Source organism: Colletotrichum aenigma (genome assembly GCF_013390185.1).
Source record: "Colletotrichum aenigma strain Cg56 chromosome Unknown KSG_Cg56_contig03, whole genome shotgun sequence".
Lineage (NCBI taxonomy): Eukaryota > Fungi > Ascomycota > Sordariomycetes > Glomerellales > Glomerellaceae > Colletotrichum > Colletotrichum aenigma.
The window spans coordinates 908,018-921,436 of record NW_023500909.1 but is presented as its reverse complement, the minus strand read 5'-3'; the positions used below and the strand labels follow the sequence as shown (position 1 = coordinate 921,436).

The 13,419-nt window shown below is 50.8% G+C and overlaps 6 protein-coding genes across 6 annotated transcripts; 5 read left to right on the top strand and 1 right to left on the bottom strand.

The window, feature by feature from the left end:
- Positions 1-1,506: 1,506 nt before the first annotated feature.
- Positions 1,507-1,918, top strand: CGCA056_v004208 (uncharacterized protein; the record flags this gene model as incomplete). Its single annotated transcript, XM_037319463.1, has 2 exons — positions 1,507-1,855; positions 1,908-1,918. 2 exons carry the CDS (start codon positions 1,507-1,509, stop codon positions 1,916-1,918), a joined length of 360 nt encoding a protein of 119 aa, XP_037181787.1.
- A 461-nt stretch (positions 1,919-2,379) lies between these two features.
- CGCA056_v004207 (uncharacterized protein) lies at positions 2,380-3,401 on the top strand (the record flags this gene model as incomplete). The annotated part of the gene is made up of 3 exons (XM_037319462.1): positions 2,380-2,628; positions 2,693-3,341; positions 3,397-3,401. 3 exons carry the CDS (start codon positions 2,380-2,382, stop codon positions 3,399-3,401), a joined length of 903 nt encoding a protein of 300 aa, XP_037181791.1.
- A 169-nt stretch (positions 3,402-3,570) lies between these two features.
- Positions 3,571-5,577, bottom strand: moxY-5 (FAD-binding monooxygenase moxY; the record flags this gene model as incomplete). The annotated part of the gene is made up of 3 exons (XM_037319461.1): positions 3,571-4,649; positions 4,706-5,249; positions 5,299-5,577. The coding sequence occupies 3 exons, from the start codon at positions 5,575-5,577 to the stop codon at positions 3,571-3,573; spliced, it is 1,902 nt and encodes a 633-aa protein (XP_037181792.1).
- Positions 5,578-6,502: 925 nt separating this feature from the next.
- FUS7-4 (putative aldehyde dehydrogenase FUS7) lies at positions 6,503-8,431 on the top strand (the record flags this gene model as incomplete). Its single annotated transcript, XM_037319460.1, has 9 exons — positions 6,503-6,805; positions 6,862-7,021; positions 7,090-7,104; positions 7,164-7,221; positions 7,284-7,444; positions 7,532-7,626; positions 7,686-7,718; positions 7,784-8,093; positions 8,145-8,431. The coding sequence occupies 9 exons, from the start codon at positions 6,503-6,505 to the stop codon at positions 8,429-8,431; spliced, it is 1,422 nt and encodes a 473-aa protein (XP_037181788.1).
- Positions 8,432-8,809: 378 nt separating this feature from the next.
- On the top strand, positions 8,810-8,986 carry CB5-A (Cytochrome b5; the record flags this gene model as incomplete). Its single annotated transcript, XM_037319459.1, has 1 exon — positions 8,810-8,986. The coding sequence occupies one exon, from the start codon at positions 8,810-8,812 to the stop codon at positions 8,984-8,986; it is 177 nt and encodes a 58-aa protein (XP_037181789.1).
- A 636-nt stretch (positions 8,987-9,622) lies between these two features.
- CGCA056_v004203 ((S)-mandelate dehydrogenase) lies at positions 9,623-12,687 on the top strand (the record flags this gene model as incomplete). Its single annotated transcript, XM_037319458.1, has 5 exons — positions 9,623-10,238; positions 10,293-10,401; positions 11,108-11,168; positions 11,230-11,458; positions 11,516-12,687. 5 exons carry the CDS (start codon positions 9,623-9,625, stop codon positions 12,685-12,687), a joined length of 2,187 nt encoding a protein of 728 aa, XP_037181793.1.
- Positions 12,688-13,419: the final 732 nt, after the last annotated feature.

Sequence of the window (13,419 nt, the reverse complement as noted above, 5' to 3'; positions counted from 1 at the left end):
GTGTGATATTGGTGTACGCTGGCTGCAATATCTTAGCTGTGAACGTGCCAAAGGCATTGGATTGTTGATCGCAACATAGACCAGGGCAGCCATTGAAGGAGAAATTCATTTGAGAGACTCACTCCGAATGCTCATCGCCACTAACATCTCTCACCGAATTATCCTTGTCCATCAGCTCGGCGTGTGGATAATCCAAGGACGATGTATCCGGTGGCGAGCACAGAGCCGATTGAGGATCTTGAGTCCTACTTGTGTTTTGGGGGTTTTTTATGCCACTCTGACTGAATATGGTGATTAGTGGTCGTCAATAAAACACGCCAGAAGTGAAGGCCTTACCTGATAAGTGCTTCGAGGGATTCCAGTCTTCCTTGCAGAGCAACGATGTACTCTCGCGAGCCATGTCTGCAGATAGGGTCGGTTCAAATATCAGCATGCGTTTACTACAAAATTTAACACAATGTTGAAGTTGAGGGGAAGGACTTCTGCTGTCTGACTTTCTCCTGTCGCCATTAGGCGTAGTCATGCACTCAATATTCGCATTTCGGCAGGCTGTACAGCCTGTTCCTGGCTCTAGATTCTGAACATCGCACTTGGGCCTACGTCAACCTAGTCATGGCATTAGGAAGGGAGTCAAACTACCTTTGTTTTCTTTTGACGGCATCCAAGGCATGCCATGGACGCCCGGGGCTGGCTGCGGGCGGAAGGTTTTGACACGCGCCGCGAAGCCGTTGGGCTGCCGGCCGGGCCTTGAGAGCTCGGAGGCATGATACCGGCCAGGCAAACGTTCTTGTTCAGCAGGGTCACAGGTGAATGGCGTGGTGCGGAAATAGTGTGTCAAACAAGCGCGCCCGAAGATGACCTATGATGCGGAAATCTCAAAAACAAAACACACTCGTTGGCAAGTATAAACATCTTTTCTCATCTTTCCAGCCCCTGGTCTCCCATATGCAGGCCTTCCCAAGCGGCTTCAGGCTTGTGCGGGGAAGAGAGGAGCTAAACATCCCCTGTCTTGTGGAGTGCATTAGTGGGTTGCAGAAGATCTAACAGTGCGAACGCAAAGCATCCAGGTTAGTTAAGGATCAGGTTTGTTTTGGACGGCTCAAGGAGGGTACGGGATGTCAAAGCGTATGAAGACCTTAGCAATAGGTGGTTTGCTGTTGGTTGGCTGCACTGGCAGCCTGGAAATCACAAGAGACGGCACGGACATGGCTCTTCCGGCTGCATTTTCCGGGCTTGATTTCATCCCTTACCTTCACGTGAGCTCGGTGAGACAGCCAGCCACACATCCTTGTTCATTCGGTGAGAAACCAGCAGCCTTAGCGGCCGAAATCCCCGCCTAGGGGCTTGGTAAACAAGCAGGTCTGTGCCTGCGAGGACTTCGTCTTCCCCAGCTCGCGTCGGTGACGTTGATTGACCTCAACTGCCATATCTACACCGTCCCTCTTGAATACTGCGACATCTTGAGCACAGATCGTGACACTTTCTCAAGAGTGCGGCCGGCGCATGATGGAAACTGATTCTACGAACGGTTCAAGGGGCCAGGACGGGCCCCGCTCGCGGAAACGAGCAGCATCCTCTCAGGGCATGTCAGAGTCAGCGGCCGAGAAAAAGCGTACGCAGAACAGGATCTCTCAGCAATGTGCGAGAGAAAAACAGTCTGCGTACATTCGCCCGATGGAAACTTTGGTCGCAGCTTTGAAGACTCCAAATGAAGATGCTACGGAACAAACGAAGTACGATGAGCTGGTCAAGGCCCACCTCAAGCTCGCGGAGGAGAAACAGCAAGTGGAAGACGCGTTATTCCGCCTTCGCCAGAAGCTTTTGAGTGTTGGAAACCTTGCCACGGCAGCCGCTGGTGAGTGCGCCTAGCCTGAACTCCCATGTTAGGCTTTATGATACAGCCAAAGACAGCAACTAAGACATAAAGTAGATGATCCTATATTCTCAACGCTAAGCAAGTCTTCCTTGGAGTCAACAAATGAGAAAGAAGTTCCCACGTTAGAGAGGAGTGAAGAAGAGCCTTCGTCAACGACCGATGTCCCGCCAAGGGGGGCGGGTCCCTCCGTTGCGGCCGATGTTGCCGATCTTTCTGCGTCTAATCTCGGGGCTCCGGATGCGAGCTCGGGAGGAGCCGCTATGGGGCTGCAGTCAGCTCCAGAACATGCAGACACCAGCGACGTGTCCCAGTCATTGCATGATACCCGCAGTATCTTGCAATCACCTTCCGCTTTCTTGCCGGCGGGTCTGACAATGATGCCAAGTCTTACCACTTCCATGCCCAGCTGGGGCTCTCCTTGTGCTTCGCCGAACCTACGTTTCCCTTTCGGACTGTTTGATTCAAATGCGGCACCGACCATGATGTCCCTACCTTTTGACATGATGTCCTTCCAACACCTCCAGCCCTCGGGTAACGAGATGACAGCTATCATCAACAACTCAAGCCTATTCGCGGACCAAGTCAAACTGGCCGCAAACCATGTCATGTCCAAATCAGTCAGCACATCTCAGGATCAGATCGGCCATCCCCTCGTCATGGCCAACCAAGCACGCTTGGTGAGCAAGCTTGCTTCAATTGCTGTTGAAGTCATAGGCGCTCTTGCAGGCCTGGAACCATACATCTACGGCGTTGTACGTGTCTTCACTCACTGCCTTGACACCAGCTATTCTTGATTGCTAACGACCAGAGCCTCAGTACTTCTCCAAGTACATGGAATCCGTCATGCGTTGGCGAATCTCAAACTCCGTCGAAGACAGACTACAAATTCCCGTGCCTTTTCGACCCACACCACTCCAATCCGCCACTCCCTTCCACCCAGTAGTCATCGACTTCATCAACTGGCCATCCATCCGCGATCAGATGATCCTGTACTCATCCAAACTTGACCTTGACGCCATGAGCAGGGGCATTGTCTTAAACACCGTCGTTGAGTTGCCTGGAAAGCGCGTATCTGTCAACATTCACGATGTGTTTTTCTACCACATTCTTCCTCGTGTCTGCGGTGGTCGGGCCGATGGCAGCAATTCAATGTTGCATAATCGTGAATGGATATACTTGAAAGTGCCCGTCAATCCTGCCGGCGGCATGACATACACCGGCTTTGCCCTGGTCCAAGAAGCTCTCGCGGCTGAAATGGACTGCAGGGTGGGACAGACCCAGTCTCCTGGACCGACTAGAACGCATCTCAGGCCATCTGATGAGGGCTTTGCCAGCAGAAGCGCCCCATATGGTCCAGAAATGATGGTTGCGGATGCCTTAGCAGCCTTCGGAATTGATCAGCCATCCAACTGGAAGCTTAGCAAAGACTTTGCCAGAAAATACCCACATATCGATTGCTCGCTTGGTATGTCAAACTTCCAAATGCCTACGTATTTATCATACAAACTTACTGGCTATAGTGTAGATGTTTCTCAATATGAGATGGTTTCCTCCTCCTCAATTTCATTAGACGATGTAGTAGAGTTATAGCGACCAGCATTTCCATCCCCAAAGAGCAAGCCGGGCGCCCAAGACTGCTTTCCGATATCAGCCCGTCTGCTTACACATTCCATACTCTTTCACCAATGAATCGCTCAAATTGATCCGTTCGAAAATGGCATCCTCTCCGCCGTTGCGCTTTCTCCATTCCCCTTCTTTTTTGGTCCATCGTGAACCATGTCTGCCATCCTCCTGACTCTTGCGTCCTCGGCATCCTTGTCCGGCTCATATCCGACAAATTCTCTGTCGATAGCATCCAACGCCATGTAAGGGCTGAGATCGCCGTTCTCCGCCATCATGTTCTTTGTAAAGCCTAGGCCCAAGAATTCCCACATATTGTGCTTATTCGAGTACTTGATCTCAAAGTCCTCGTACCTCGGCTCTGCGATCAGTTCGCAAAAGTGCAAGCTGCTACCAGGCCAGATCGCATTGACGCGCCCTGTGTTGTTGTCCTTGTACCACGATCGACACCCAGAGTCCGCCCATGCGGTCCCGACCATCCAGGCCTGCGCATGCTCATTGAACTGGTCCGCGACGGATTGCTTTGGAACCATAGAGGCAATGTTCTCTCGCTGCATCTTTTGTATAGCCTTCAGGATGTACCGCCCTACAGCCTGGAGAGGTCCCATAACACTTCCGTTGGCGATGGGGAATGACGGCCCCACGACCGTGAAGTAGTTGGGTATATCAGGTACGCCCACGCTGAGATATCCTTCAGGGACTTTCTTCCATTTCTCCTGTAGGCTAATTCCGTTGCGTCCGACGACTGAGAAAGGCGGTCGGAAACTGACGTCGAAGCCGGTAGCGCAGATGATGGTGTCGACCTCGACCTCATCACCGTTGGATGCAATAATCGTTGATGGTGTAACCTTTGTTACTGCACCCCTATGCAGCTGAACGTTCTCCTTTTGGACTGCGCGCATGTATGGGTTACCAGGCGTTAGTCTTCGGCAGCCAACAGCGAAATTGGGTAGTAATTGTTCAAAGATGTCGTCTCTGTGGATGAACTTGCGCATGCGGTCTGTGAAGTGCTCGCGAATCATGCGTGCCTCGGCGCTGTGGACCATGAACGCCCGTAACCCGGCCGCGGTGTTCAATTTGTCTTCGATAAACTTGGCTTTGTGAACAAGAGCTTTGGTATCGCTCTTCATAGACTCGCGCTCGTATGTAGCGTCTGGGGTAATGTCTTTAACAAGCTGCTGAGAGGGTTTTGGATGGAGTAATGCTTACAGTCGAAGTTGTCGCCACTGTGATCTGCAAACTCTGCAAACCATACCGGCGTCCTGACAAAGATGTCCATTTTTTCGACATATGGCTGCATGGTTGGGACAACCTGCATGCTCGTTGCTCCAGACCCAATGACTGCCACCCGGCGACCTTTCCATTGCTCCTCGCCAAAGTCGGTCGGCCAACGTGCGGTATGTATCAGTCGACCTTCGAAGCAATGCAGACCCTCGACTTCTTCGGGAAACTTCCATGAGTTGAGAATTCCGTTTGCGCCGATCACAATGTTGGCTACATCTTCGCGAATCTCCCCGGTTTCTGAGTTCTTGGTTCGGACGTGCCACTGAGACTCGTCTTCGTTCCAATCGCAGCTTGTTACTGTTGAGTTAAAGACCATCTGCTTTCGGAGCCCAAAGCACTCAACAACGCGGTCGAGGTAGCGGAAGATGTCCTCGGATGGACTTAAGTACTTTGGCCAGTCAGGATACAAGGCGAAAGCAAATGCATACGCGTGTGAAGGTACATCGCACGCACAACCCGGGTATCTGTTCTATGAGATCGTCAGCGATGTCTAGCTGAAGGGAGACAACAAGACGAACCTCAAGCCAAGTTCCTCCGATATCACCGTTTTTCTCATAAACTACATGTTGGATGTTTTCGCCGTGTTTCTGTATCAGGTATGACGTGAGTATGCCACTAATCCCGGCTCCAATCGTGATGACTTTGATTTTCTGATTTGGAGAGTTGAGGACGACGTCGGGGATTTGGTACTCTCCAAGCCTATGTCCTAGCCGGTATCCGTACTTCCCCCCGGGCTGATCATCTTGTACATCACCATGTCGGGAGGCGTTTCCATTCGTGCTAGGGTCAAATACCATCGCGTCGGTTTCAATAACGAGCGGTACGGTGAGTGCTTGCTTTTACGAGATTAAGTGCCTGGTCGATGACCTCAATCCCGTTTAGTCGAGTGGGGTTTGGCATTCAAAGTCGAGACAACCGAGGTAGGGAATAGCCTTCTGGCGTCTCGTCATAGACTTGAACATGGACGAATAATTATAGACTTTAATGGTTTTCTTCGCTGGACATGTCACTCGCAGATTGCTAGATTGAATGTTGGCACACAAGTGTTCCACGGTCTCCGGAAAAGGGCTCGCGGTTCGCCGAGACTGATTTGATAGATCATTTCAACCGTGCGCCTGATACACCGAGGTGCATTCAGGAGCCCCAAGCTCCCAAAAGTTGCATCCATTCTCCAGGGCAGTGCGTGTGCACTGTATGCTATCGAGCGTTGCCATGCACCAACAAAGCTCCCCCGCATGATGCATCCACTCCCGGCTCCACTCCACCAAGATGAGTGTGAAATATCACTGTCATTCTTATTTTGACGCAGTCACTGTGAATTCTTAGGGGTAGGTTTGGGCAACGCTCGCTCTTGAGCCACGCTATATTACTGGGTCACCAACAAGGAAGACGACGAATTTCAAATCCTGAAACTCAAAGCGCGAAATGACGGTGACATGATGTCTAGACATCAGCTGCCTAGAGTCCGGCAAAGGGTACCCATTCTATACCTAATTTCTTCACTGATGTTCATGGACGGAAGGAAAATACATGAGATGATTTGGATGGCGGGAAATAGAAGCCGAGCCATGATGAGCACTTTATCACATTTTAGGATTGTTCATATGATGCGAATTGAATCTAAACTGGCTTAACCTGGCCTGTGATAATAATCTACAAGGTAACGAAGATACTCCCAAGAAACAGCGCAAGTCATTCAACGTATCCCACAAGACCATCATCATGAACGGAACCGACTCAACTCTCTCATTTTCGACATTTTGTAACATCATCGACGGGGCTTCAACTACCACCACGGAGACTCGACATGGCATCAACCCGTCCACCCTTGAAGCGAATCCCGAAGTCCCCATCTCACAGCCTGAAGATGTAGATCGAGCAGTTAAGGCAGCGAGAAAGGCATTTGGGACATGGCGTCTCGTGCCGGAAGAGGATCGCAGGAAGGCCGTGGCTGCATTCGCAGCTTCACTTGGCGAGCACTTACAGGATTTCGCCACGATGCTTGTCAAGGAACAGGGCAGACCTGTAAGATTGGCTAAAGCCTGTCTTCTGATAATCAGTTGTTGACAAAATGCATTTAGATGTGGGGTGCGCAAATGGAGGTATCTGCTTCTGTTGATCGTCTTGCGGCTACGGCCAAGATTTCACTGCCAGAGACCGTGGTTGAAGATACCAAAAAACGTCAAATCGTAACCAGATATACGCCTTTGGGGGTCGTATGTGCTATTGTTCCTTGGAACTGTGAGTGTTACTCCGCGTAGGCTTCCCATGGAATAGGGTCGGGATTGCTAAAATAGATGATTGCCTAGTCCCCATCAATCTAGGTAAGCTCCTTTGATCCACCCGTTCAAAGACAAAAGATGGCTCACATTCTGTTTCATAGCCTGTACCAAGCTCGGAGCTGCCCTGGTAGCCGGTAATGCCATCATACTGAAGCCATCGTATGTCACTCTTTTGAAAATCTCGCACGCAATGTTCATACAAGCCACTAAATTTGTTCAAGCCCTTTCACTCCTTATTGTGGTCTGAAGCTTTGCGAGCTGGCTCAGCGATTCTTTCCGCCTGGGGTAGTCCAATGCCTCAGTGGCGACGATAGGCTCGGTCCATGGCTGACAGCACATCCTGGCATTGACAAAATCAGTTTCACAGGCTCGACTGAGACTGGTAGGAAGGTTATGGAAAGTTGCAGCGGAGGCCTGAAACGTGTCACTCTTGAGTTGTGAGTTCACACTGACCACTCATCCTGCAAAGCATTCTTCGGTGAACTCATACGACGGACGCTTAGAGGCGGAAATGACGCTGCCATTGTTTTCCCAGACGTTGATGTCGCGTCGACCGCCACAGCAGTGAGTATTTCAAAGCCGTCTGCTCTGATTCAACCAATAATGAAGCTAATCTCACTTAGATTGCCCAAACATGTCTCTTCAACACGTCTCAGGTGAGAGGGGGCATCCACTAATGATTGTTTGGGGTAGTGGTTTGTTTGTGCTAAGGGTCTTTTAGGTCTGCCTAACGATCAAACGTATTTATATTCATACGGATATCTACCCTCAGTTCCTCCAAGCTTTCTGCGCGGTGGTCGAATTCTTCAAGCCTAGTGACGGCTTTGCTGAAAGCGCTCTTCTGGGACCTATCCAAAACGAAACACAGTTCAAGAAGATCCAAAACATGGTATCAGAAGTAAGATCGGCAAACCTCAAGATAGTCTCCGGTAACACATCATCTGCCACGACTGGCAAGGGCTACTTCATCGTCCCCGTCGTGGTGGACAACCCGCCTGATGATGCACCCGTGGTCACTCAAGAGCCTTTCGGTAAGTCTTTCGGTCCTCAAACGACACCCGACGTCATTCTAAGTTATGCAGGACCCATTATTCCGCTTCTCACCTGGTCGGACGAGGAAGATGTCATTCAGCGAGCCAATGACAGCAAGCTTGGTCTTGGGGCATCTGTGTGGACACTAGATCTTGACCACGGAGCGAAGGTAGCCAGACGTTTGGAGGCAGGAAGTGTTTGGATCAATAATCATATGGATGTCGGTTCCAGTGCACCGTTTGGAGGCCACAAAGAGTCTGGTTTCGGGGTCGAGGGAGGACTCGCGGGAATCATCGGTTACTGCAACTCGCAGACACTTTATGTTCCCAAGAAATAGCTGCAAGGATATGCAGTTATCCAATTCACACTACAAATCCCACGTATTTTGGACTAGCAAAATGTCAACAATTTCAGATTTCTTTTCATTTGGCCCCAAGTAGTGCAGATACGATTTGAAAAGAGGGGTGGCAGACGTCTCGAAACGGCGTATGGATATGTTGCCGGAAAATACAACCGAGGCTTCGGTAAGCTCGTGCTTCCCACCCCACCTTGCATCATTTGCAGTATCTGCACATATGCGATAACAACAAGCGAATTGAGTAATCAAATTCGACGATTGCTGTTATCTAAACAGTTCGATAGCTGGTTCTCTATACAGTTCGTTGACACAGTCGCCATCGCCTGGTCTTCACCTCACCTCGTCCAGGCAGTCAAGATGTTATCAATCGACGAGGTAGCAACGCATAATTCTAGGAACTCATGCTGGATCATTGTTTCTGGCCACGTTTATGACGTGACGGACTTCTTGGATGAGCACCCAGGGGGAGCTGGTGTGATTCTGCGCTATGCAGGGAAGGTATGTGTGTTGAACGAAGAGATGACAGCTTGTTGACCAAGTTCAAGGATGCAACTGAAGAATATGACCCGATACATGCTGAAGGCACGATTGAGACGCATCTACCAAGAGGTTATCTACGTTCTTCACTCATTGGCTTATGAGAAACTGCGGGCTGATCCATTACCAGATAAGAGGCTTGGTCCTGTTATTCGGTCACCGAGTGCTGAAAAGAAGAGGTCCCAGTATCCCGACCGAAGCCAAAGCCAAGCAACGGAAGGCTCAGCAACGGTGCTCCCGCTTTCAGCTTGCCAGTCTCTCTCCGATATTGCCCAAGCTGCCGCTCTCACCCTTACGCCAAAAGCAAAAGCGTATTACACCAGTGGCGCTGAATCGCATACGTCCTTACTTCGTAACCAATCCGATTGGTCTCTCGTCTCTTTCCGACCTCGCGTTCTTCGTAATGTGTCAAGGGTCTCAATGAGTTGTCGAATCATGGGTTTACAGAGTAGTCTGCCTATCTTTATAGCTCCCGCCGCCGCAGCTCGCCTGGGTCACGTTGACGGTGAGAAGTGTCTGACTCGAGGAGCAGCACGTATGGGAATCCCACAATGTGTTAGCACTTATTCATCCGTGGCACCAAAAGACTTGACGGAGTGCTTTCAAGCGGAGACGGCGGGTCGTGGCGGCGGGATGGTGTTCCAGCTCTATGTCCCCAAGGTGAAGAAAGACGCCGAAGGACTCATCTTGAAAGCAAAGGAGCTCGGTTTCGACGCTTTGGCTGTCACAGTTGATGCCCCGGTAATCGGGAAGCGGGATGTGGACGATCGTTTCAAGGCATTGCTGGATTACGAGGCAGGTGTCGTCGCACAGGACAGCGTGACACACCCTCCATTCCCAGGAGAAGAGGCAGACACACTCCGTGGCCACCACTGCTCTTCCTTTGAGTGGAGTGACATTCCTTGGATTCGAGGGCTCTGGGGCGACCGACTGATCATCTTGAAAGGCATCCAAACGTGGGAAGATGCGCTCGAGGCGATGATGTACGGAGTTGATGGTATTTACCTGAGCAACCACGGCGGGAGGCAGCTCGACCACGCACCGAGCTCTGTCAGAGTTCTGCGTGATATTCGACTTCGTTGCCCCGATGTGTTCAAATCCTTCGATATCTACGTTGACGGTGGTGTAATGCGAGGCACAGATGTAGTCAAGGCCCTCTGCTTGGGTGCGCGAGCGGTGGGTATCGGGTGCGGGTTTATGTACGCGCTCAGTGCCTATGGTACAGAAGGCGTGCTCAAGGCGATATCGAGTGAGTCGATCAATAGCGAGGCAGGCGTAACATGTTGCTGACTTGTTTTCTTAGTCTTGAGCGACGAGATACAGACCACCATGAGATTGTTGGGAGTGACTGATCTCAAGCAATTAAACGAGAGCTACGTAGACCCCAACGACTTGGAGTCTTCGGCTGGGAGGTATCCGAGGGTTCTGTCCAAAATCTAGTCAACCATTGTACGGTGCAGCGTCCGTTACTTCATTATGGCATTTTCCTCTTTTGGGAGGTGAATAGGTGTTCATGTAACCATGTTCGAAGTACTTAGTGTATCATTTCGAGAAAACTGCCCGACTGTCGTCGATCAGTTGCCCGATGGCCGACGAAGACCCCCACATCTGCAGTACAGAACGCATCGGTAGCGGCTCTGCATCCGAGGGATCATAAAGAGACATGCAAGAATTACTGTGTGTTCAACTGTCCGGGGAGGGTCCCGGGACTTGATGAATTCTTGGATGCTGATCATCAAATATTTGGCTCAATGTAAGAAGAACCGCAGAATTCCAACTGGAATTGTTGTCCTTTCGTCGATCTGCATGCACAGCACTCTGCCGTGTAACCTTGTAACAACACATGCAGGCTGGGCACCACAGAGTCCCCATACACGTGCATTTACTTTGATCTTACTTGTTGTCAGCAGTAGACATTAGCGGAGGAAGTGCGTCTCGGCGACAATGCCAAAAGACCCGCGCAGAAGATGACACACCCCACGGTTTCCTTGTATCGCTTTTCTATGCTTACGGTCTTACCTGCGAAAACAGAACCAACAAGATCCCCATTCAAGACTCCCTAACTATCCTGCAACCCAATCTCGTACAAATTATCATAGTTCTGTAACTGACTTTTAGTACCCCTCGGCTAATGGCGTTTATTACATGCGCAACAAATCAAGCTATGCTCACCTCTTTTGTGAGTATTAGAAAAACCTTGCCACCGTGCTATCGTCTTCTAACGATACTTCGGGCTAAAGGGCGACGCTCTTGAGTCGGCCGGGCTGAAAGTCCTCCGGCAGGGTACAGAGGCTTACAAGGCTCGTGATGAGTCTTACTTCTCTGTATCGGCCCAGCTAAGCCCTGGTTTCATCGTTCAACCATCGTCAGCTGCAGAGGTTTCTCTGACTGTTACGAAGTTGAAGTCAATGGGCTGTAACTGGGCTATTCGCGGCGGTGGTCATTCAACGTGGGCTGGTGCCTCCAACAGTATGTCGAACACTCAGAGCCGTTTTCTTAGCATGAGACATATTTCTAATTTTGCAGTTGCCGATGGTATCACTATTGACATGGACTTAATCAAGGAGGTACAATACTCACCAGATCTTAAGATCGCGAGCATTGGTGCCGGTGCTCTTTGGCGCGATGTCTACTCCTCGCTTGAGCCATACGGCGTGACTGCTCCAGGAGGTCGCACCTCTACCGTCGGTGTTGGCGGTTTCCTCACGAGCGGCGGCAACAACTTCTTCAGCACTGAGGTTGGTCTGGGTTGCGACAACGTTGTGAACTTCGAAGTCGTCCTGGCCAGCGGCAAGATTGTCAACGCCAACAGGGAGACCAACTCTGATCTGCACAAGGCCCTCAAAGGAGGATCGAATAACTTTGGCATAGTCACCCGCATCGACATGCAGACTGTTGATGTTGTAGAACTCTGGGGCGGTCAGATTTTCTACCCTCTCAGCACGACAGAGCAACACATTGCCGCCTACGTGAAGTGGGTTGACAACATTCCCAACTACACCAAGGGCTCGGCTGTCACATTCTGGGCTTACTCACCATCAGCCGGCACCGTCGTGTCAACTGCTGTTCATGATACCGCAAACGCTGAGTGGGCCCCAGCTTACGACGATTTCCGGAACATCCAACCTCAAACCATGAATACGCTCCGCCACGATAGTCACCTGAATATGACGGTTGAACTCGAGGAACCGACTGGGTACCGCCAGGTCTGGTTGACTTTGACGGGCAAGAACGATACGCGTTTCATACGTCGCGCTGTCGAAGCCCAAAGCAAATTCATCGAGAACTGGAAGAACACCCAACACGCTGATTTTCTCAACTACACTACTTTCCAAGCCATGCCAGCTTTGCTCTTCCGTCACTCGGTTGAGAAGGGCGGTAATGCCATCGGTATGGATCGCGAGAAGTGCAATGCAATTCTCTTCCAGATGCAGCATATGGTTCGCTCTGTAGACGCTGAGAAAGAGGCCCGTCGGCAACTCGTCGCTTTGCGAAAGGAGCTGAAGGACTACAGCGTCGCGGAAGGCATCGATGTGGAGTGGGAGTACCTGGGATATGCGGACAGTACCCAAGATCCGTTGAGCACTTATGGCACCGAGAATATCAAGTTGCTCAAAGAAGTCGCGGCCGAATATGACCCAGAGCAGGTGTTTCAGAAGAGAGTTCCTGGAGGCTTCAAAATCTCGAAGGTTGCGTGAGTTTCATTTGCAACATGGATGACCAACGTAGCCGTATGGTAGCTCAGCGCGGTGGAATGCCTGAATTCGGTCCAAGTAGCCGCCTTCCCAATGAATCGAGATAGGCAAGTCATGTTTCACATTCGCACATTTGTCCAAAAAGCGATGCACTCGGCTCCCTCGCTCAGCGAGACCATTCGGGCCACTCGGCGGTGTTACTCAAGTCACGCATCATTGGGTTTTTGAAAATGGCCGATTGCCGCACCAAATCCATCGCACCAGGCTTAAAGTCTTGTCTTCTCTTGGATAAGTGACGGGGCACTTATTCTCTATTCACGAAACATAAAGCATCGAGACCTCAAAGGTATCTCGGAGTTTCCGATCCAATATCGTTGACTTACAAGCGAAGCTCCTAATTCAGTTGAACCACTCTTATTCCAGATTAAGCTTAGCGTCCGAAGCGCAAGTCACGAACCGAACGATACGAGCGCTCCGAGCGGTGCGGAGTAACTAGACCCTCCCGTCTGTTTACGGATCGCCGCCCGTGGATTCCGCGTCGTGCCACGACCCATCACCGCCCTTCAAAAAAGTGCGACGTTGACTCCCTCTCAATCAAACATCAAGGCTGCTACTGATGATGCACTCGGTTGTCTGTGCCGGCATTTGAGAGCACGGAAGATCGCAGCCCCGAGATCGATCCGCTGTCCCGGGTCAGTACCGACAGCTAATACGAATACTTTGAAACTTGAAACC